General features: G+C 38.9%; 2 protein-coding genes across 51 annotated transcripts in view; one reads left to right on the forward strand and one right to left on the reverse strand.

Annotated features, from left to right (window-relative positions):
• The window catches only part of SDCCAG8 (SHH signaling and ciliogenesis regulator SDCCAG8), a 222,798-nt gene extending 213,889 nt beyond the window's left edge, over positions 1–8,909 (reverse strand). For 22 of the 32 annotated variants that reach the window (XR_011434148.1, XR_011434146.1, XR_011434143.1 and 19 more), the window contains exon 1: positions 8,430–8,909. Coding sequence is in view for 11 of the 32 variants with exons in the window: in XM_070255712.1 (XP_070111813.1) it covers positions 8,430–8,496 (67 nt within the window). In the remaining 21 variants the exon portion in view is untranslated. Of the gene's footprint in view, positions 1–6,847; positions 7,037–8,361 lie in introns of those variants that run through there. The other 10 variants (XM_070255719.1, XM_070255713.1, XM_070255711.1 and 7 more) reach the window with 3 other exon arrangements.
• The window catches only part of CEP170 (centrosomal protein 170), a 145,398-nt gene continuing 132,311 nt past the window's right edge, over positions 8,886–21,972 (forward strand). For 8 of the 19 annotated variants that reach the window (XM_023632760.2, XM_023632765.2, XM_070255694.1 and 5 more), the window contains exon 1: positions 9,167–9,620. The gene's annotated coding sequence lies outside the window, so the exon portion shown is untranslated. Of the gene's footprint in view, positions 9,621–9,924; positions 10,454–21,972 lie in introns of those variants that run through there. The other 11 variants (XM_023632762.2, XM_023632763.2, XM_070255699.1 and 8 more) reach the window with 6 other exon arrangements.

Here is a 21,972-nt window from a genome sequence, read left to right on the forward strand (position 1 = left end):
CACACCAATGCTATTTCCACACAGAGCTTTCTCTGACAGGAATTTGGTGGTGATTACTAACCAAGCCTGGCTTCCTCTTACTCATCGTGAGTTTAAAAAAAGTCCAGAGAAGATACATTCCTGATTTTAGCAAAATAAGAAGCAGCAACAGTTTTCCAATAACTCCAATACTTGTCCAGCAACAGTATTTTCTAGAGACTTGTTAATGGAAAAGGAAAATCAAAGTGTTAACATGATAAGCAGTTTCATTCAGAGCATTAGATTTATGAACTTAAATTTATGAATAAAGCACTTATCTTTATTGCATCCATTAGAAAGGAAACAGAGGGTTTGACTAACATTACAAATGTGCTCTGTGGAGCTATCAAATGACTTCACCTCTAAGACAAAGGATAATTACTTATTTATACCTGATCTGACTAAAAGCTAATAAACTTTATTAGGAAAAAGAAAGGAAATCTGAGAAAAATTGTGTAGTTGAAAATCCCTATAGGTGGGGTTCTTTCATCACATTACAGTGATAGTGGAGTTTTATGAGCCCATTTAATCCATTTTCTAATATTTTTATTTAATCTTTTAGAATTCATAACATTCAAAGACTATGAGTGAAACTACGCTTTGAAAATAGTGTTATGTGAAATTCTGAGATATTGAACTCGACAACGATCCCAAAGAAAAGTGATAAACAAGGCTTGGGGTTTTTCAGAACCATTGAATTCACTTACTAGGATCAGAGAGGAAGAGAAGAAATTTGCAAGAACTGTGTCCTAAAACTAAAACTAAGGAGGTAAGTGATATTTTTAAGTCATTACAATACTACATTTCAAAACATGCTGACTGCTTTTCAAATATATACATAGTGATATAATTATACACTGTAACAGACAAACAGAGTTAATCCTGAGCAATAATAATGCTCAGATGATTCAAGACAGATGAAACCTCATTGCTCTTCAACTGGAGCCTCTGGAGCTGAAGGCCTCATAAACCTTACGAAGAACACTACTCCTCAGCTGCAGTTATCTGCTGCTTACATGTAAGGAAACTAGACGAGACAGGAGGTTGAGTTATCATTTCCTGTCCCACTGCTAATGGGCACGGCTTTATCTGTGGATAACCAAGAGTTAGAAAGACTACTCAATTCCTCTTCTCTCCTGAGAGGACAGTGAGGGTATCTCGCAGTACATCCTGATTGGTTCTCCCCAGCATCAACCACGGGCTGAATATAAAGTTAATTATGAATAAAAACACAAATAGGACCTCTGAGTCCTACAGAATCACATGAACATAAATGTAAGTTAGTAATATTTCTGCTAGTCTACTATCCAAACATCAATCAGCACACTGGGAAGGTTACTGAGCTCCCGACCGCCGATAAATTGAAGTCTATTTTATTAATTTTGGTAATCCAGTTTCCCTACATTCTAATTCCTAACTCACCATTGGGCCTCTTCTCATCAAGATGTTTTTGAACAAAAGGCAAACATGCCCCAGTCTAGGAAGGATCATCTCTTATATACGCACTGTGAATTATTAATGTCAACATTCTCCATCTGTACTGGGAGATGTGAACAAGAATTACCCTCATGACAGGGAGCAGGGACCACACCCTGTGAAGAGCCCAGCTGTCTCTGAGAAAACATGCAGTGAACCATGCCTCCTTAGGCGGAGACACAAGATGCACCGCAGTTCTCAAAACAAGCTTAGACCAAGGCAGACAAGCAGAAAAACGAAACCACAGTGAGATAAGAGATACATGTGTCTGTCCACACTTGACTGGGCCTCAGCTAGTTCAGAAGATTGCTGTCGCTGTTTACTAGGGGACTGACAGGTAGCATGACCAAGTTAAAAACAGCTAATCCAAAGTCAGACAAAACCAGCTTTGTAAATGCCAATTACAATAGTGAAAGAGATGAAAAGTAGTATGCAGAAACTAAAAAATCTCAAAGAAAATACTATCATAAGACTCTAACAGCTGAAAAATGTGTTAAAGCACTTGGCGCCAGGAGTGGAAGATAATCTGAACAAGAATGTAAACATCTTAAGAAAGCAGTGTCTGGAAGATCATTAATGATGTATGGATGTTGGCACATCAAGGAGATTTGCTATATGCATTATGAGCGATACACCTGGCACTTTTTTGGCACCAACGGAGAGGACTTCTGTCACCTGTCACCTTCCATTGATAAAGAAGTAATCCTAGCCAGAGTGGCAGAACATGGGTAAAACCATGAGCCAATACAATCCGTATTCTTAATTGTGATTATTCTCAAGGATGCTTCTTGCAGAGCAACGGCTATGAGCAGAGCCTTGCTACTTCTAGGTCATGGTTTCTCCCCTTCAGCACTATTGACATTTGGACCTGATAATTCTTTGTTGTAAAGGCGTGTTGTGCATCTTTAGCAGCATCCCTGGCTTCTACCTACTAGATGCCGGTAGAACTCCACCCCCACCCCAAGTTTTGACAACCAAATTATGTCTCTAGACATTACCCAATGTCCCGTGGGCAGAAAAATCACCTCTGGTTTAGAACCACTGGTTTAGATCAATAAAACAAGATAGCTAGTGTTCAGCCTTGAGGAGAGACTTCCCACATTACGACACTGTAACTGCAGCCAGCTCTTGATGAAAAGTGGGCAGGATAGTGAGCTATTCTGCCACAGTAGTGGCAGTGGGCAGTGCACAACCCTTGACCATCACTGCCATGATGGGGCACTTCTGATCCAGGTGTCAGGAGGTGTTACGTCCACTGTTATCAAGAGCTTGGAATTCATATTTATCTCATTTTGTTTCAAGGCATGGCACACGAAGCAAAAGTTATCCTGTAAGGCATTTTTCAGAGCTACCTTAGGTGACTACTCCTTTCAACAGTCCAGCGGGCTTTGCTGAGGCTCCCCAATAATCAAGGTTGCTTCGGTTGGTGCACACGTGCATTTCAAGCTGCGTTCTCTATCTTTGACCCTGAGAGGAATATCACTCACTGAAAAGGTGGACAACCTTAGCACAAACTGGTAAAGTGATGAGAGCATAAGTCTTTTAAACATCTCAAGAGGGAATATAATTATTCTCAGTATCTCAATAGTTTGAGAACGACTTAATCCATCTCTTTTTCCGTCCAACAACATGTGAAAATGCCCTGATAATTTTATAACACTTCACCATTGTTTTGATTTTAGATTATTCCAGGGATGACTATTTACTTGTAAAACACCCTTTTCTGGCTGCTAATCCTGCATTTTGCCTATTTTTACCTTATTGGTCGTAGGGAGGGGAAAATGGAATTCTACTGGCTTTTTGTTATTCTGGTAAAAGAAATGGTCCTAAAAGTTAAATCTATTAAGAAAAGCCATACGAGAATATAAAACAAAAAATGAATATATGTAATCTAAATTTTATCAGCAAAATAAACCCTCAAATGTTTACCAATTTTAATTGCATTACCAATCTTTAACAACCAAACCATTCAATTTATTTAATTTTTAGAAAAGAGAGATTATTTCAGTCTGTACTGAAATACCAAAACAATTTTCTCATTTCATAGAGAATGTTTACAGAGGCTTTCTTACAGTGTCACCTGTTGTGGTCTCAGTGAGGCTGAGAGTAAAACAAACAAGCAAACATCAGCTGTGGAGAACCTGTGTGTCCGCATATATACGCTTTATGTGGCAAGGAATATAAAAAATATTCAGAAAACATTTAAGAAAAGCAAAAACAAAAAGAAGAAAAAATACCAGTTTGATGAGTAAAACTGAGAAAAAGAAGAACTTTTACTTAAGTTACAAGTTTTCCTCAGTTTGCCAAAGGTCCAGATGATATCACTGCTGGCTAATTCAGTGACCAAATTATTAGCAAGTAAGATTAACACAGGCCTTCTACGGATGTCAGCCCTTCCCTGGAAGGAAAAAAACACTTCGTAGGCTCTGGAGAGATGTGCCAATTGTACACAAGTAAAACATAGAACATCAACATTATCTTCAGTTTTCTCAAACTAGACCAATTTACAAAAAGGATCACCCCCAAAGTTATATAGTTTCTTCCCACATTCAACCTCTCACTTTTTATGAACCTAGCTCCACTCCTTACTCTCATTTTTGTAAGACAGAAACATAACCTTTATCACTCACATGGTCCAATCTAGTGTTGATGGAAGGGACATTCAAGATCTAGGTACTGAGAGCGGTGCCTGGAGGGGAACCAGGCTCTCAGGTGTGTTCTGTTTGGCCAGGACAGCATGGAAGGAAAGGACAAAAAGAAAGGGAAGGAAGGAAACAGGGAGGGACCAAGAAAGAAACTGGAATGTTTTTATAAAAAGCATAAACATTTGGCCAGTTGAGCCATAAGCCTCACCATTCCCTAGTGTCTTCCACCGACTCCATCACACATTTTACCCTCTGCTTGGCTCCTAACGGCAACAATTCTAGTCCAAAGTTTTTATTTTACAGTTGAGGAAATAAGAATCCAGAACAGTTTATTAACTTGCCTAAGGTAACACAGATGGTTATGAGCAAAGCAACAGTAAGAATTCAGTGATGCGGCTCGTAGTTCCACACTCTTCTCTGACTCTATTTTACTCTTCCAGAAATTCAATCTAGAGCCTGAAACATCAAAATGTTGAAAGAAAAAGGGGGGAGCCAGCATATAAAATGTATATACAAAACAAATGATGTATTCCTGTTACAGTACAAGTTTGTTCCATATTTCTTTATGCTCACCCAACCAAAGGCGTTAAGAACTAGGTGAAGAGATGAGTTGTATGTATACAGGTGTTGATGAAACTGTATCCATGGCTAACACTGGAGCAATAGACTAGACATGATTCTGTTATGGAGGCTGGGACACTGCATTTCTCACAAGTTCTTTCCTTCCTTCTAATACCATATCCTTACATTCAAGTGTACAGAACTTAAAACAGCCTGGATTGCCCATTATTCTGGTTTTTCTGACCCTTTCTAGGCTACAAACTCATTCATTTTATACCTCACGGTCTTGTACAATGATGTGTTGAATTTGAATTCGAGGGGCACCAGCCCCATGGCCCAGTGGTCATGCTCACTCGCTCCACTTAGGCGGCCCAGGGCTTCACCGGTTTGGATTTTGGGTGTGGATGTGGCACCACTCATCAGGCCATGCTGAGGCAGTGTCCCACATAGCACACCAGGACATACAACTAGAATATACAGCTATGTACTGGGGGGCTTTGGGGAGATGAAGAAGAAAAAAGAAAAAAAGACTGGCAACAGTTGTTAGCTCAGGCGCCAATCTTTAAAAAAATAAAAATAAAAAAAGAAATTAGAGGAGTATTTGCTACTCCCCCTAGTTAACAAAATAGCTTTCAGCCACTCTGTGGGTCTTGAATTCTAGCTGTCTCCCGAGTGAATGAACACCTAACTACACTGCCAGGAGACCTCCCTAGTCACTTCTGGTTCTAGATTAAACTCTATGACTTCCGGGATCCCTAGGATATGCCCACTTTTTACCACACTAGGAACTTTCAGATCATCTACTTTGTAGGAATAATATTACAGATCTGTGGGGCAATGAAGTCTTAGTTTTTCTACTAGAACTCTTCCTTTGAAGGAGAGTCACTAAAACTCTCCAATTTCTTGCAGTGGGGCAAGAAGGGCCAAAGCAGGAGGTATCCTTAGAGGGGACAAACAGTGAAGACATCTGCAAAGTGCAAGGGAAAGGATGAGAGGTGAGTATGGATCTGCAAGTGGGCTCCCTATTTCCATGGCTGCTCTAGGATCACCAGGGTCAAGGAGAGGCAAGAATTCCACTCAAGTCTTAAAAGTAAGAAGGCCACTTTGACTCTGCTTTTCACATCACATTCCAATTCTTAATATACTATAATTGTACCCAAAATCATATTTAATGTAAAGAAATGAGGAAAACCTATAAAAAATGAGGGACTATCTCGGAAAATTGTGAAAGCATTTTTGCATTTTTCTATGACTACTTCCTGGCTGAATATAACTGAAGGGATATTAGTAATGAGTACCTGTACTGTCACTTAGAAACCAGAGAATTAACCTGTGAGGAAAGACCAAGAATGCTCATAGCTTTTCTTTACACAGGAACTAGGCAAGACATTTTGGAGAAGAAATGGCAGATACACAAAACCAAACAAACCAACAAAGCCAAAATAAAACAAGACAAAAGAACTTTAAATTGCATTTTATCTGATTGTATAGTAACATGATTCTCAAGTTATTAGGCAAAAACACTTAAAATAATGAAGACCCACATATAAAATAATGCCACCACACTTTATTTATTCAGAAACACAAATTTGGCTTTAAAGGGAGTCATCCTGTTTAAAAGCAGTAATTTCTGTGTATGAAGCAATGCACTTCTGATTGTGCTTCGCTTCAGGGTTAGTTCTGTTTTGTTTCCTTCTATAAGCTATTATATAAAGTAAATAAACACAAGAATTAAATTGCTACTAAATAATAAAATAAGTCCTAAAGACCCACGAAAAATTCCAGATTCCATGTTTGATTCATTGTTAAAACTATCACTAAAAATTTTTAAAAAGCTTTAACCTTTTTCTCTGCTTTATGTTTGCTCTTGATTACGTCTTCACTATCTTATATTCACATTAAATTTAAAATTTATTTTACAATATATTATTTTTTAATGAAAACTCTTCACTCTATAATTACTGAAAGTATTATCATAGGTATTAAACACAATACTGTAACATTAGTTTGAAATTAACCCCTTTACTGCATCCAAATGCCTAACATTAAATAGCCTCTAATGCTTATATAAAGGTTCAAAATAAGGTCAAAGGACAAGAAACATTAGGAGAAACTTATAATGGAAAACAAATTTTTTTTTTACCAACCTCAAAAATTAAACGAAATCATTCATATTATTACTGTGCACAGTATTTTTCTTTCTTTCCATGAACAGTTAGAAGTGGTTATTTCTGTATCTAACAGCTCTTGAAACAGCAGACTGAAGGAGGTATTCATCAAGACCAATTATTTTACTCTTGCAGTTTGAAGACTGAGAATGTTGACAGTTTGTAACACTGTTGACAGATGGCAACAATAAATAATAACCCTTACAAAGTCTAGCGTTACTAGAAGATAAACTTTCTACTCTCCTTGAAAAATTTTTACTTGGGGGCAAGTACCAATTATAAAGAGCAGCTAACATCTAATAAGTGCTTCTTATGTGCCAAGCACTAATCTTCACCCTTATTTTCTATCACAGTAATCTGTAATTACTTTATTTATTGTCATTCTTCTCCGCTAATCCAGAGGCTTCAAGGGGGCAGGGACTTTGTCTAGTTCCTTATTGTATCCCCAGCACCTGGTATGCCTAACACACAGTAGGCACTAAATTAATAAATGAATCAGTGTTTCAAACGCTTTAAATAATTTTCTCAAACTGCTGGTTATGACCTAGAGGGTTAAGAAAATACCAAAGAATAGAAAATAGAGTGTATCACATTTAGTAGAATACTCTTTAATGAAACTTTTTAGTTTATATGTACATATATATCTCATACAAAATGTATTTCTTACTTATGGGTAACAGAAAAAAAAAGTCTGAAAATCACTGCTTTATGTGGATTATTTCATTTGCTCCTCACAATAACCCTGTAGACATTACCATAACTTCCACTTTAAAATAACAGAGCTGAGGTTTCTAGATGTTATACATGATGTCCAAGATGAAAGAGCCATTTACAAGTACAAACCTCACTTCTATAGATACTTACTCATAGGGTACTAGACTAAGAAAATCCGAATTAACTAAATAAGGTTTCAGCAACAGTAAGTGCGACATGATTAACAGAGAAAAACAGGCTTTTAAGGCAGGCAGGCCAGAGTGAATACCTGGGTCTGACATTAACCAGCTATGTGGGCTTTGGCTTAACTTTTTGCATCCTGATTTCTCTGTGCGTAAGAGAGATATTCATAATGTTGTTGTAAGTTTTAAATAATTTAACGTATGTAAATAGCCTAGACCCTAAACAGACGGTGTTGTGATTAAAATATTATTAGTGTTTTTTTTCCCCGGTCTAATAAATCACATTCAACCCACTACACCATAATTTGAATGCGTAGAAAGTGTGAATCAGGAACTTATCGGATTAAAGAACAAAGTATGCGAACTGGGCAAAAGCGGCAGAGAGCCGTCCAAGTGTTTCTGCTGGTGCTGGGTGAGAAGGATGCCCAAGTCAAGATCAGAGAGTTGGTTCAGGAAATTAAGGGAATCAAGGAAACAACGCTGGTTAACCGTAAAATCAAACAAAAAAATATTTTATCTTCCTCAAAGATCACAGCAACATCCATCTTCTGCCTCCGCATCCTGGCTGAGGCCGAACTGAGGTACTAGGAAACGCACCTGGTCAGCTCCTGCCCGCTAGGCCCTGGTACCCAGGGGCTAAGGCACACAGGTTCGGAGCAACTCACCCCGGAGACTCCGTTGATATTGCCCCAGAATCTCCTCCAGGGTAGAGTTCTCCGGGGACTTCGCCATTCACAGACACGGGGACCAGAGATGGGAGTTACGTGACGAAGCGTCCAGTATTTTCCTCTCCGAGAACAAGAGGCCTTAGCACTGGAGAGGCGCCCGCCTGCTTCCTGCCGCTGCTGCCTTGGGGGAGCATGTAACGCGGCACAGAGCTCGCGGGGGCTCTTCCTACCCACTGGCCCTCATGGTGAACGTCGGGAATTGTAGTCCGCAGGCGCCAGGCCTGGGTCTTCAAGCTCTCAAGAGCCCTTCCAACTACACTACAATTCCCAGAGGGCACGGCGCTCCAAGCGCTGGCTTCGGGGGTTTGGCAGCCAGATCCAGTTGCCAAGAGACTGCGTGGAGGCTCCGCCCTTTTTCTGAAGCCCAGCCTGGCTTAGTCCTGCCTTCATCCCATTCTGCTGTTTGGACCGCCCAACTGACAGAAAGGGCTCGCTGAAGGCCTTGACTCTTCTAAATCTGCTAGTATGCAGTTGATCCTTGAGGCTTCTCAAGGACGCAAATAACAAGCTCTACACCCTTCAGCAGCGACATTTGCCAAAACGGCCAGATAAATTCTCCAGAAGTTCTAAATCTCCCATATAGCCTAGCCTGCAAAGGGGGCCGACACTACAAATCCTAGCATGCCCAGGAACCCGACGTCCACTTGGAGTTGGCGCACTGCCCGCTGGGAACTGTAGTCCTTGTTGGTTGCGGTCCCGGCTAATGCCAGGGTCCGCTTCATTGTTCAAGCGAGTCTTCGGGGTACGCCTGCGCAGTAGGCAGCTGGGAAAGCTGGTGGGTGAGACCCTCCGCACAACCCCCTTTCATTGTCTGAATTTGGCGCCTGCGCAGTAAGAGATGGTTGGGACTGAGCCGGAGGAGGGGACGGGGCCGGGCTCCTCGCCCTTTCCCCAGGCGCCTGCGCACTAGGCGGGCGCTCTTTGCCGTTACCGCTAGGTGTGGGGCGTGTGTGGAATAACGTTATTGCCCAGCGGAGCTGAGGGGCCGGGAGCTCGTCTGCAGCGGCGGCGGCGACGACGACAGCGGCGACGACGACGACGAGGGGTGGGGGGAGGACAGCGTGCGAGAGACTCACGGGACGCGGCGCGCCCCGCCTCCCCGGCCGGTCCCTCTCCCAGCGGTGAGGGGTAAGTGATGCGCTCGGCCGCCGTGTCCGGCGCCGCCGCTTTGCACATCGCCCTGCCCGGCCTGGCAGCGGGGGCGCGGGCGCGGCGGGCGGGCGGCCAGGGCTGCTTCCCGGATGCTCCGCGCGGCGCCCCCGCCCCCGCGCCCGCCCCGGTCCTGCGGCCCCGGCCTCCGGGCGCCCGGCCGCCGCCTCTCCCGAGGCGTCCTGGACCGCTTTCGGCTCTCCCGGCTTTGTGCAGCCTCCCCGCGGCCGGGCAGGGCGAGGGGTGCGGGGAGCGCTGGGGAATGGCCGCGTGCCGCCGGGGAGGGGCTCTTCCCCGCGGGAGCCGCCAGCAGCGCCCACCCTTTCTGTGCGGTCGGTCTGGGGATGTGGGGCGGCTGCGGGGAGGTCGGGCCGGCAGCCTTTTGGACGCGGTGGAGGACGTGGTGTCACGCACCCTGCCAGGCGACTGCACCGCGCGGCGGCTCTGGCTCCAAAGCCGGGGGAGGGAGCGGCTTCCTGTCGGCTTCATTGTCCTCGGCTTCACGTGTGGGCTTCGGCCCTGGGTCCCTTCGTTTTGTGCAAGGAAAAAATAGGAGCAGCTGCCTAGCACAGGGCGGGAAGACGTGGGATTTGTACCCTAAGTCATCGAATCTCTGTGTTTTGGTGTTCGGTAGAGTTTTATTTATTTGAGGAACGTAAGCCCCTGGAAGACGGGGACAGTCCCTATCCAAGCATTGCCAAGGTGATCAATATAAAAGTACTGGATGACCGTGAAGACCGGACCGGGAAGGGCCTAACGACGAAGCTGTTGTGCAGCTGGGAAATGAACCAGCAGAATTGTTTTTTCATTGGGTGGGTGATGCATTCATGTTCCTAAGGGAATAGATTAGGATACATCTTTCCGTTTTGTTTTTTAAGCAATCAAAACAAAAAATAGGCCTAGTACATTTCTGTTTCTGAATTTGTTTATTCATATTTTTATTGTCTTAGTGAAAATTCACCCATTTGGGAGAAGTGTGGTGGAAGCAGTTGATACACTTGATTGAAAATGCTTCTTTTAAAATGATTTGATCCTTAAGCTTACTATACTTCCAACCATTTGCTGGCGTTCAAACAAGCAGAAGAGAGATTGAAGCAGAATGGGGAGGAGCAGGCGGAGGAATAATGTGAGGAGAGTGTTACGTTATGAATAGTACAGTATCTCGATCTTCACTGGTAGAACCTCAGCTGGGTGTGCTTCACAGATTTAGGAATTCAGCTCTGGAAATATTACATTGCAAGTTGTAAACCATTTTGTATTTTTCTGCCATTATTTTTTTAAAAGTAAAACCAGGCCTGCTTTTAGTTCTTCCTAACTTTATAAATGTAGGATTTCGGTGTTTTAAAACTAGAGAGTCTAAGTGCACTTGACAGAGACAGAGGAAGACACTAAAACTTGCAAGCTGGCTGACTTGTCTGTCCAGGCCATACTGCTGATGAAAGGCAGAGCCAAGTAAACCAAGGTCTGTCCTGCAGATCGCTGTTTCAGCTGTGTCCCCTGCCCTGTAAAAATGTATGGAAATTTTCTCTGCTGGCTCTCTGAGTTGTCTGTGACAATCAAGTTCGTCGATAACCCAGTTGTATTAATCTAATCCTTTTCTTTGTGAGGTACAAATAGTAATTCTCCTGAAGTGTAGCTTTAATTTTATAAAGGAACTTACTGATATGGGGAAAGATGCCCTAACATGGGCTTTTCATGAACAGAAACTGGAGTTTTTTCCCTACTACTTACTAGTAACCATATTTTAATTTTATTTCTTGATATTCAGTAGTATTTTATAGTATGATCAACTCTGTAAACTCTGTTAAAGATAAAATTGGCACATAACAAGACCTTATAAGTTCATTTTTCTTTGATTAAGGAGTTATAGTCTCGTCAACTTAAGAATTTACCTTTTGAGAAAGATATGTGTTGAACTTTTTATCAAAATTAAATTTGTGCTTTTTTATTGAGTTGATTGTGCCATAAAGGATTTTTTTGTTGTCATGTAATTTTTATCCTTTAATTCTACTTTGCATTTTAATAGTCTTTTTAAAAAGAATTTATTAATATTTCTCTTAAATTTCAACTTAAAATAATCTGTAATTAAATTCAGCGAGTGGAATTATATTAAATCAAACTTTATATGTATTTTACTGGTAAATTTTATGGTGTTCTAAAATTACTTTATAGGGAAATAACCATCTGCATATTTTCTGTCTTAGCATTAGAAGAGTGAAATTTGCACTATAAAATTATCATACATTATGCATATTAATGAAGATATCGAGGTGCATTTTTTAAAACTTTAAAAAAATTCTATACTTAGTGATTTGTTTTCTTTGTTCCAAGTATCAGTTTCTTGTTTTCTTTTATCACTGAAAATAAAAAGAACTAGTTGTATTGTTGCATCTGATAGTAATCAGATATCACTCATCTAGTACTGAATACTGCATATGTTTAAACTTGTCAACATTTTTTTATCCAACAAAATTCTACTCCTGAAAAATAATTTCTCCTATTTTAATTAATATGTAATGATTTTTTTCTTCTCGATCATGGACATTGGGGTGTTAAGAGTATGCTATTCTAATAAATATCTAACAGATGGAGTGATGCTAAATTGCCAACTAAAATATCTGTATAGTTGCAAATTATTCTGAAAGTATAACAAAAGAGCGATTACATACCATCTGAAAAATCCTTGGTGGATAGATAATATTGACTGGAGAATTAAACGTTAATGTGTTTCAATAAAAAATGGGTTTCCTCTTATGGGGAGAAATCTCAGATCATCCTTATTTCATAAGTTTTGGTTAATAACCACGATTTCTAATAATCAGCTACCCTTGGCGATATGAGTTTTGATTTATTTACTCAGATATTTATTCAGGGATGTGCTCAGCAGTGAGTTAGCCAGTGTGGGCAGTACCAAAGAATGAGAAAACATCTGTCTGGTAGTAGGGTTGATTGAACTGGACATACAGCCCAGTTTAGTTGAAATGATTGTGCACCAATATGTCAGAATTTTTTTGGCCATAATGAATGACATGGCCTATATATACCAAAGGTAATGCCCACTTTTATGTCAAACAAAGATAGAAAGGAAACCAACAGAAGCAAGATTAAAGAAAACCTTACAAAAATTGCTTGTATACAAGTAGGGGTTGTACAAAACATAATAGTGGAAAAGAATTTTAAGCATGCATTACTTAGGTTTGAAAAACAAAAAAATGAGACCTAGCGGAGAATAAGCCATTATTTAAGAATTTCAATAATGAATGAACAATATAGAAAACAGTACCGTTTGAAAAATGATATTTATTGAATAAATGAAGAATACCTACCATGTATTGAGCACCTACTAAGTGCCAGGCCGTGTGTGTGTGTGTGTGTAATTCATGCAACAGTCTTGTAAATAAGGTATTATTTTACACATTTAAAATTGAGAATATTTGAGGCCCAGAGTTAGTAATTTTGCCTCTGTGTCACACATTACTAAGTGGTGGAGCCTATAACTGAATCTTTGTCTTTTTGACTATAGCCAGAATTCTTTCCACTCATCCTTTTTAGTGAGTTAAAAAGGCAACATTTATTCCTTCTGATTCCCAACATTTTAGAATTAGAGACTTTAGAAATCATCTCATACAGTGTGCCACCTACTACTAATGTCCCTGAGATCCTATTGAATCCAGCTTCTCACGAACAACACTTCCATGAACAAATGGGCGTAAGATGGCTCATTTAACTATTGAAAAGTGTAATAGAGAGATCTTACTTGAAGTGAGCTAGTGTCTGCTTTACTGTATAACTTCTTCCCATTGGTTGCAGTTTTGTCTTGAGGAGTAAGATACAGCAAGAGTCTCCTCAATACATTAGGTCCCTGCTAGGTTTTCTCTTTTCTGAATTGAGTGTTCCAGCCCCTCCAGCTTCATGTCATCTGGTTTCCGTTCCCTTTCTCCACTCCGGCAGCTGGACTCAGTCCGTGTCGTCCGTGCTGCTCCTTCTGCTCTGGTCTGCTTTCTGTCTTTAGTCCTGCAGTTACAGTCTGAGTGCAGTTAGTGAAGTTAGCCCGTTCCTTAATTCAAGCCATGCACTGTGATTACAGTCCGGAATTGTCTGAACTCTTTAAGAACAGTGATATCTTTGTCACCTCTAAACAAAAAAATGAGAGAAACATGATATATGGGTTTTCAAATTATATTTATGAAATTCGAGAGATCGTTTTTTGAGACTTTGTATTTCTACTTTTCTAATGTTAAAATGACCTTTTTTAATGAAATGATGGTGTGGGTAGGTGGTAAGTTTCTTTTGATATTTGTCTTGGGTTTTTGTTTGGTTTGGTTTCACTGTTCTAAATAAACAATAAGAAGTTGGCAGCCTTATGTTGTTTCACATTTTGGTTTTTGAAAAATTTGTCTGGAAACTGCTGATGTAGTCAACATGAACCAGCATCTTTTTTAGGTTCAGATCTCTTGCATTCTGTGTATACTCATAGATGATGTCTTTGAGGCACTATTTACCTTTAACCCTTTTAAATATCATCTCCTTGATTGTAGCCATAGTTAAAACTTGTTTGGGATCTTGAATCATGATTCTGTCATCTGAGGGATTAGCTTCCCTTCCTGGCTTTTTGACATTTATAAATTTAACAAGCCAGCCTTCTTATGTGTTCATCCTCTCCGTGTACTGGATAGAGCCAAGGACAAAGGCATGCAGATTTATAAATAGAATACATGTTACATAAATAAAATAGGCTGGAGGGAAAAGATGGCACAAAGATAATGAAAACCATTTGAATGTTTTTTGTATGTTTGTTTTTAATTAAGGAGAAACCTTTATACACCCACAATACTAAAGGAGTTGGTTGAAGCTTACAGTCTACTGGGGGATATGGATGATTATATGATGTAAAGTCAAGTAGACATAGGTACTATGAAGAAAAATAAGTCAGAATAAAGTGGTAGAGAGTTATGGACAACTGCTGTTTTTTATTTTTAAGTGGTCATTCAAACAGAACATTCACATGGTTCAAAAATCAAACAATATTTTAAAAATAAATAAGGTAAAAAATCCTCCCACTCTTGTACCTTATCTACTGAGTTAACCACTTTCCCCAGTCCAATAGATAGCTCTTTCTATTATGGCTTATGTTTCCTTTCAGTGGATTTTTTTCATTTTAAGCAAATACAATATATATGCTTTTTTTTAATTAATCAATTTATTTATTTATTTATTTTTGCTGAGTAAGATTAGCCTTGAGCTAACATCTGTGCCATTCTTCCTCTACTTTATATGTGGGTTGCCGCCACAGCATGGCTCACGAGTGGTCTAGGTCTGTGCCCCAGATCCGAACCCATGAACCTGGTCCACTAAAGTGGAATGTGTTGAACTCAACCACTACGCCAGGGGGCTGGCCCCTACAATATATATTCTTAATCCTCCTCTTCTCTTTTACAGAAAACATAGCCTCCTAATAGAATTTTCTGCACCTTGAGAGCTACTGTTTTAGAGAGTGGTTAGGGGATATCTCTCTTGGAGAAGGTGACATTTAGCAGAGACTTGCATTAGGTAAGGAAGCAAGCCATGTAGGTATCTAGTTGGAGAGTGCAGTGGTCCTGAGACGGGAATGGGGTGAGTGAATTGAGAGAACAAAGAGACCACTGGCTGGAGGCGAATGAGCAAGAAGAGGGAAAAATAGGAGGAAATGAGGTTGGAAAGAGATTGTCTTGATTGAGTTTATTTAAAGTGCCTTGGGAGTTCGTTGGAAGATTTTTGAGCAAGGGAATGACATAAGAATTGGGTTATATTTTTAAAGTATGGCTCTGAATGTTTTGTGGGTAGTAGACTGGAGGGGAAAAAAATGGGAACAGGGAGATGAGCTAAGAGGCAATTGGAGTGATCTAGACTAAGAGGTGTTAATGGTTTAGACTAGAGGGATAGTGTGGAGATAGTGAAAGTTACCAGGTTCTGGTTTGGGGCATGTTAAGTTTGAAATGTCTGGTAAACATCCAAGTGGAGATATCAAGCAGGCAGTTGAATATAGAAGTCTGGAATTCAGAGGAGTGGTTCGGACTGAAGATTTAAATTTTAAGCATCACCAGTAGACCGTTTTTAAAGCTGTAGAACTGGAAGACTTCACTGAGGTTGAGAGTTCATTAATTAAGTTGATAAGAGGTCCAGGGATTGAGACCTGACGCTCTCCAACAGTGAAAACTGATCAAGAAAAATTGCAAAGAAGTGGTCATTGAGGTAATGAGTATGGTGTCCCAAAAGCCAAGTAAAGAATGTAGTTTTAGAGATAAGGAGTTGTCAGTCACCTGTACCACCTTTAAAATCAGTAAGCACTTCTTAAGAAATCAAGTGATATCTTCTTTCCTTGTAAACTCGCTGAGAAAATAATTTCATTAGACCTCTCTTTATTCCAGTTTATTGATGAGGATGTTTACAGTTATTCTCCCCCAGAGAGTACTAAATCTGAAGCTGTGAACAAACTTTTACTCATAACTAGGTCCCTGCTCTTTCCTAGGTGGGATGGACCTTGTTGCTACTGCTACTGAGGTTTGAACAGGAGAGACAGTGCTGTTCAGTGAGAAGAATTTGCTGTCAGGAATTGCCTCAGTCACTAATGGTGTGGTCTTGAGCATGTCACTTCATTTCAGAAGCTCTGTTTCTTCATCTATAAAAGAAAGCTAGCGATAGTCTAACTACCTCAGAGGTTTATTTTGAAAAACAAATTAGATGTAAAAGACAACGAAAGGTATAATTGCTGGTAGGGATCTCCCTTCCCCATTGCCCCAAGTGTGGTACCTCATGATAATGTGGATGTGAAGAAATGTTTTGTTTGGGGTGGGGAAATGTGCTTTCATTCTGACTCTGTAGGAGTGGTTTTTCACTTCTTGTGCATTCCATCCCCATAGGCAGTTTGCACATCATCTTACCGTATTGTTGGGGGTAGAGAAAAGGACATGATGCTGGAAAGCGGCTTTGAGATAACTGTCTCCAATCCTAAACTCATCCTTTTAATTCTAAGCGGAGTGTCTACATAATGAGATGAAGTCAGAAAGAAGTAAACAAGCCAACTTACTTTTTTCCAAGCCAACAAGGAGAATTTTCCTCCTTTAACTGGCTTTTTTATGGAAGGTGTTTTACTGGATAAGGGTTTCTTACATGGTTTGTCACGTTACATAGAATAGAAAAAGTACAGATTCAAAGTTTAGGGGTTGCATAGGGGTCTTGGACTCCAGGCAACCAGCTAGAAACTGATTTGAGGAAACAGAGACTAGGGGAAATGAGCATACTTGATGACGTAGGGGTAAAGCATAAAATACTTATGTTGGTGAAAAAGGAACATTGCAGATGGAGGACTTTGTGTGGAAAGCTTTTTGAAGCAATAGGACTGTACCTTCAAAACATCCCTCTCGAAGACCTTGCTGTAATACTGTTTGCTCTGGTTGCTCAATAAATACTTCTCGTTGGATAAATAATGCATTGCAGATTGAAGGCCACCTTATTTTTTTGTAATCTTTTATTTTTTGTATTAAAAAACTAATTCTTGCATTTTACAAAAAATTTAGAAAATAGCATTAAGTCAGAAAGAATTCATTCATAATCCCACTAGCCAGTGACACCACTGTTACATGTTCTTGTCTATTCTGGTTTAATCTGGTAACATTTTATCATGAGATTAAACTTTCTGACTTTAACTTTTCATGGTGGCATAGGTGTCCATCTTATCAAACTTGTAATTTACTTAGAATTTATGGAAATTTAGTATTTTTAAAGTTGTAACCAGCTCTGCAGTGGACGTTTCTAACTGTGAATTTCTGTGCAAATCAATATTTTTCTTTGCCAGTATGTCAAGAAATGAATTGTATCAAAGAATATGCAGAATTCTAAAACCTTTTGTGATTTTCTAATGAAATTCTCCCCCCTGCACCCCCGTATCGATGCCAATCTACATTTCCACTGTTGTTGTAGGAGATTGTGTTTCCTCAACCTTTCATCAGTGTTGGCTGTCACATATCTTTTTAAAAATTTTGCCAATGTGATAAACTAAAAACCTTATTTAAGGTTCTCTTGTTAGTAATATATCTGAACAGTTTTTAAGAAATATGTTCGTTGACCATTGTATTTCTAATCTGAACTGCTTGTGTGTGTCCCCGTGGCTCATTTTTTCTAAAGGAACGTTCATCGTCATATTCACTTGTTACAACTTCTTTGTCATATATGTTGTAAAATTTTTCCCAGATTGTCATTTGTCTTTTAAATTTATTTCTTTTTTACCCAACAAAGATTTTTGATTTATTTATAGTGCAATTTCTCTTTTCCTTATGAAGTAATCACACTGTACAAAATTTTATTAAATACATGCTATATTTTTCTTATAGAAATTATGGTTTGAGTTTTTACATGCAAATGTGTTAATTTATCTAAAATATATTTAGGCAGATATATATATCGCCTTTTGTCTCAGTACCATTCATTGCGTAATTCTTATATTTTCTTTATCACATCTTTATCTTTATTTTCATTCTTATATTTTCATTATCTGTCACAACTTGAAATATCTTTTTATTTTATTTTATTGAGGTCATAATAGTTTATAACGTGAAATTTCAGTTGTACATTATTATTCATCAGTCACCATATATATGTACCCCTTTACCCCTTATGCCCACCGCCCTCCCCTCTGGTAACCACTAATCTGTTCTCTTTGTCCATATATTTGTTTACCTTCCACATATGAGTGAAATCATAGGGTATTTGTCTTTCTCTGTCTGGCTTATTTTGCTTAGTATGATACCCTCAAGTTCCATCTGTGTTGTTGCGAATGGCACGAGTTTGTCATGTTTTGTGGCTGAGTATATTCCATTGTATGTATACCACATCTTCTTTAATCCATTCATCAGTTGATGGGCACCTGGGTGGCTTCCACGTCTTGGCCATTGTGAATAATACTGGAGTGAACATAGCTGTGCATAAGTCTCTTTGAATTGCTGATTTCAAGTTCTTTGGATAAATACCCAGTAATGGAGTAGCTGGGTCGTATGGTATTTCAATCTTTAATTTTTTGAGAAATCTCCATACTGTTTTCCATAGTGGCTGTACCAGTTTGCACTCCCGCCAGCAGTGTATGAGGGTTCCCTTTTCTCCACAACTTTTCCAACATTTGTTAATTTTGATCTTGGTAATTATAGCCATTCTAACAGGTGTAAGGTGATATCTCACTGTAGTTTTGATTTGTATTTCTCTGATGATTAGTGATGTTGAGCATCTTTTCATGTGCCTGTTAGCCATCTGTATATCTTCTTTGGAAAAATGTCTCTTTATATCTTCTGCCCATTTTTTGATCGGGTGTTTTGTTTTGTTGTTGTTGAGTTGTATGAGTTCTTGATGTATTTTGGAGATTAACTCCTTGTTGGATATATTATTTGCAAATATTTTCTCCCAATTGCTGGGTTGTGTTTTTGTTTTGTTCCTGGTTTCCTTTGCCTGGCAGAAGCTCTTTAGTCTGATGTAGTCCCGTTTGTTTATTTTTTTCTTTTGTTTCCCCTGCCCTGGTAGACATGGTATTTGAAAAGATCCTTCTAAGACTGATGTCAGAGTGTACTGCCTATATTTTCTTCTAGGAGTTTTATGGTGAAGTATCTTTTTGCATAGATTTATTTCTAAATCTTTTATTCCATCTACCTGTCTGCCTGTTCCTGCACTGTTGTGTTACTCCCATGTTTGGTAACATAGGTTTATAATATCTGTTTATAAACTGACAGACTATTCACTCTACACTGCACTGGTTTTACAGAATTGACTTGCTTATCCTTGTATATTTATTTCCTCCAGATAAGTTTTACAGTTACTTTGTCAAGCTTATTTGGAAAAATCCTTTTAGGGTTTTGATTGAGATTACACCTAGTTTATTGATTTGTTTGTGATATGACTGATGGCAAAGGAGCTCTGGAACAGGTTTCTGAGGCCTTAGTTTTTGATAATGTTTTCATGTCTGTTCAGGTTCCTGCCTGTTTTTCAATCATATGTGTCATTTTCGTTTCCCTAGAAGTTATTCACTTAATTGAGATTTCCAAATTTATAAGCACAAAGTTGTAAATATAATTATTTTGTAAACTTAAAAAAATTATGTCTGTGATTATATCCTTTTATTACAATGCTAAATATTTATGACTAATGAAGAAAAAAATATATGCCAAGGATTTTAGTAGTTTTTTAAAAGAGTGAGCTTTTTGATTTATTTTTATGTTTTTAATTTATTAATTTCTTTTTAAATCTTCAATAGTTATCTCTACTAGTTTGTTGAATAATAAATTTATTTTTATTTTTTCTAGTTTAGTAGAAAACACTTATAAGGCTATATATATTTTTTCTTAATACAGCTTTGGATGAATACCTTAGATTTTGTATGGAGTGTTCTTAGAATTTTTAAATTGTGTTTTTTAAAGATTTTAGTTTTCCTTTTTCTCCTCAAAGCCCCCCAGTACATAGTTGCATATTTTTAGTTGTGGGTCCTTCTAGTTGTGGCACGTGGGATGCTGCCTCAGCATGGCTTGATGAGCGCTGCTGTGTTCGTGCCCAGGATCCAAACCAGCGAAACCCTGGGCCACTGAAGCAGAGCGCAGGAACTTAACCACTTGGCCACAGGGCTGGCCCAGAATTTTTAATTTTTAAACTATTTTATTCCCTCTTTTTACTAGAGTTAATTTGTGAGATTTTTTTTTAATATAGGGGCTGTGTGTATGTAGTTTATTATTATTCTAGATTTTTTTCTTATATTTTTAATGAAAATTCTCATAGAGGGAAATTGAAAGAATTTCATAGTGACTACTCATATACCCACCATCTTCATTCTGCCATTAACGTTATATTATTTTGGTTTTATCACGTCTGGCCATATATTCATTGTCTGTCAGTCCATCTTACATTTTGATACATTTCAAAGTAAACTGCAGACATGTATGTGTATGTGTGTGTGTTTAAGAAAAGGACTCTTAAGTCATTTGAAATTAATTGTTTCAGTTTTAAATTTTCAGAATGTACTATTGAAATATTTTCTAACAACCATTGTGGTATTAAACAAACAGCAGTTTAAAAATGAAATGTTATTTTCTGTTCCAGTAGTGTTACTGAACTCAGTTTTTCTATAAATAGCTAGCTGACAGAATTGACACTGACAACACTGAGCTGTCCTTTTGTTGGAGGGCAGGGGCATAATGTGTGTGTGTGTGTGCGCGTGCGTATGTGCGCGCACGAGCTTTTAAAGTGGGATGATAGAGTTTGATTTTTGTTTTTTGTTTAAGCTGAAGAGCCATTGAAAGAAACACACACTGTTTCTTTAGTCTAGCGGTTCTCTTTCCTTCCGTGGCAAATCCAGGAGTGAAATAGTTGTTCTCAGTTTGACATCACGCTACCTTCCTCCTTCACTGTTCTCGATTACTCTTCACCTATGTGAGGAATTCGACGTTGTGCTATTCAATAAAAATGAGAGCCTTTGCTTGAGGTGAGAGAGCATTGTTTGACCCTGTGATTTATTATAAGTGGTGCATAACAAATTCCACAATGTTAAGGATCTACTATACAGAATCAGGAATTTAAAATTTGTAAATTGGAGAGGTAGGAACACAGAGAATGCAATTAAATGAACGGTAGCTAAAGTAAAATGTAGAAATTTGAGGAGGGTGGCGTGGGGACAAGGGGATAGGGCTATTGGTGTTCAGCGGAAGCAGGTCTAGTAATTAATTGTGAGTAACATCAGAACATAATTCATTAATAGATTCAGGACCTTTTTGCTAATATATCTTAGGTTAATTGCAGGTTAATACCTCTGTCCCCCAAAGATATAAGATGAGGTCTATGTAAGATGAATATTTCATCAAAGAATGCTGTCTTGACAACAGTTTCGTTCATCTACTTCTCAGGTGCCTGTTTTTGCCACTAGGATTTCTAATATCTGACTTGTTCTTTTCTGTCTGTCTTTTTCTTGGGCACAATTTATAGTTTCCTCCTCCAGTCTGAGCATTCTAAATCAGCACATTGTATATTTCCTGTGCCCTAGTATCTTTTTAGAATTTCTTGCTCTTTAGTCTTCACAATTAACAGCCCGTTTCCCCCCATCCCTGCTCTTGCATGTTGTCAACCCAATCATTCCAAACTGAAGGAGTCTTTTGAGGAATTAGAAAATACAGATTTTCAGGGGGAATGTAAGTGGGCTATCTAAATAAAGGGAGATTGGGAAAGAGGGTATCTGGGTGGTTGGTAATGTCATTCACCAAGAAGGAAAACAAGAGGAAAGGCAGATTTTTTTCAGAGGATTGGAAGGATTCTGTTTTTTCAGATTAAT

Source organism: Equus caballus, chromosome 30, assembly GCF_041296265.1.
Source record: "Equus caballus isolate H_3958 breed thoroughbred chromosome 30, TB-T2T, whole genome shotgun sequence".
Classification (NCBI taxonomy): Eukaryota; Metazoa; Chordata; class Mammalia; order Perissodactyla; family Equidae; genus Equus; species Equus caballus.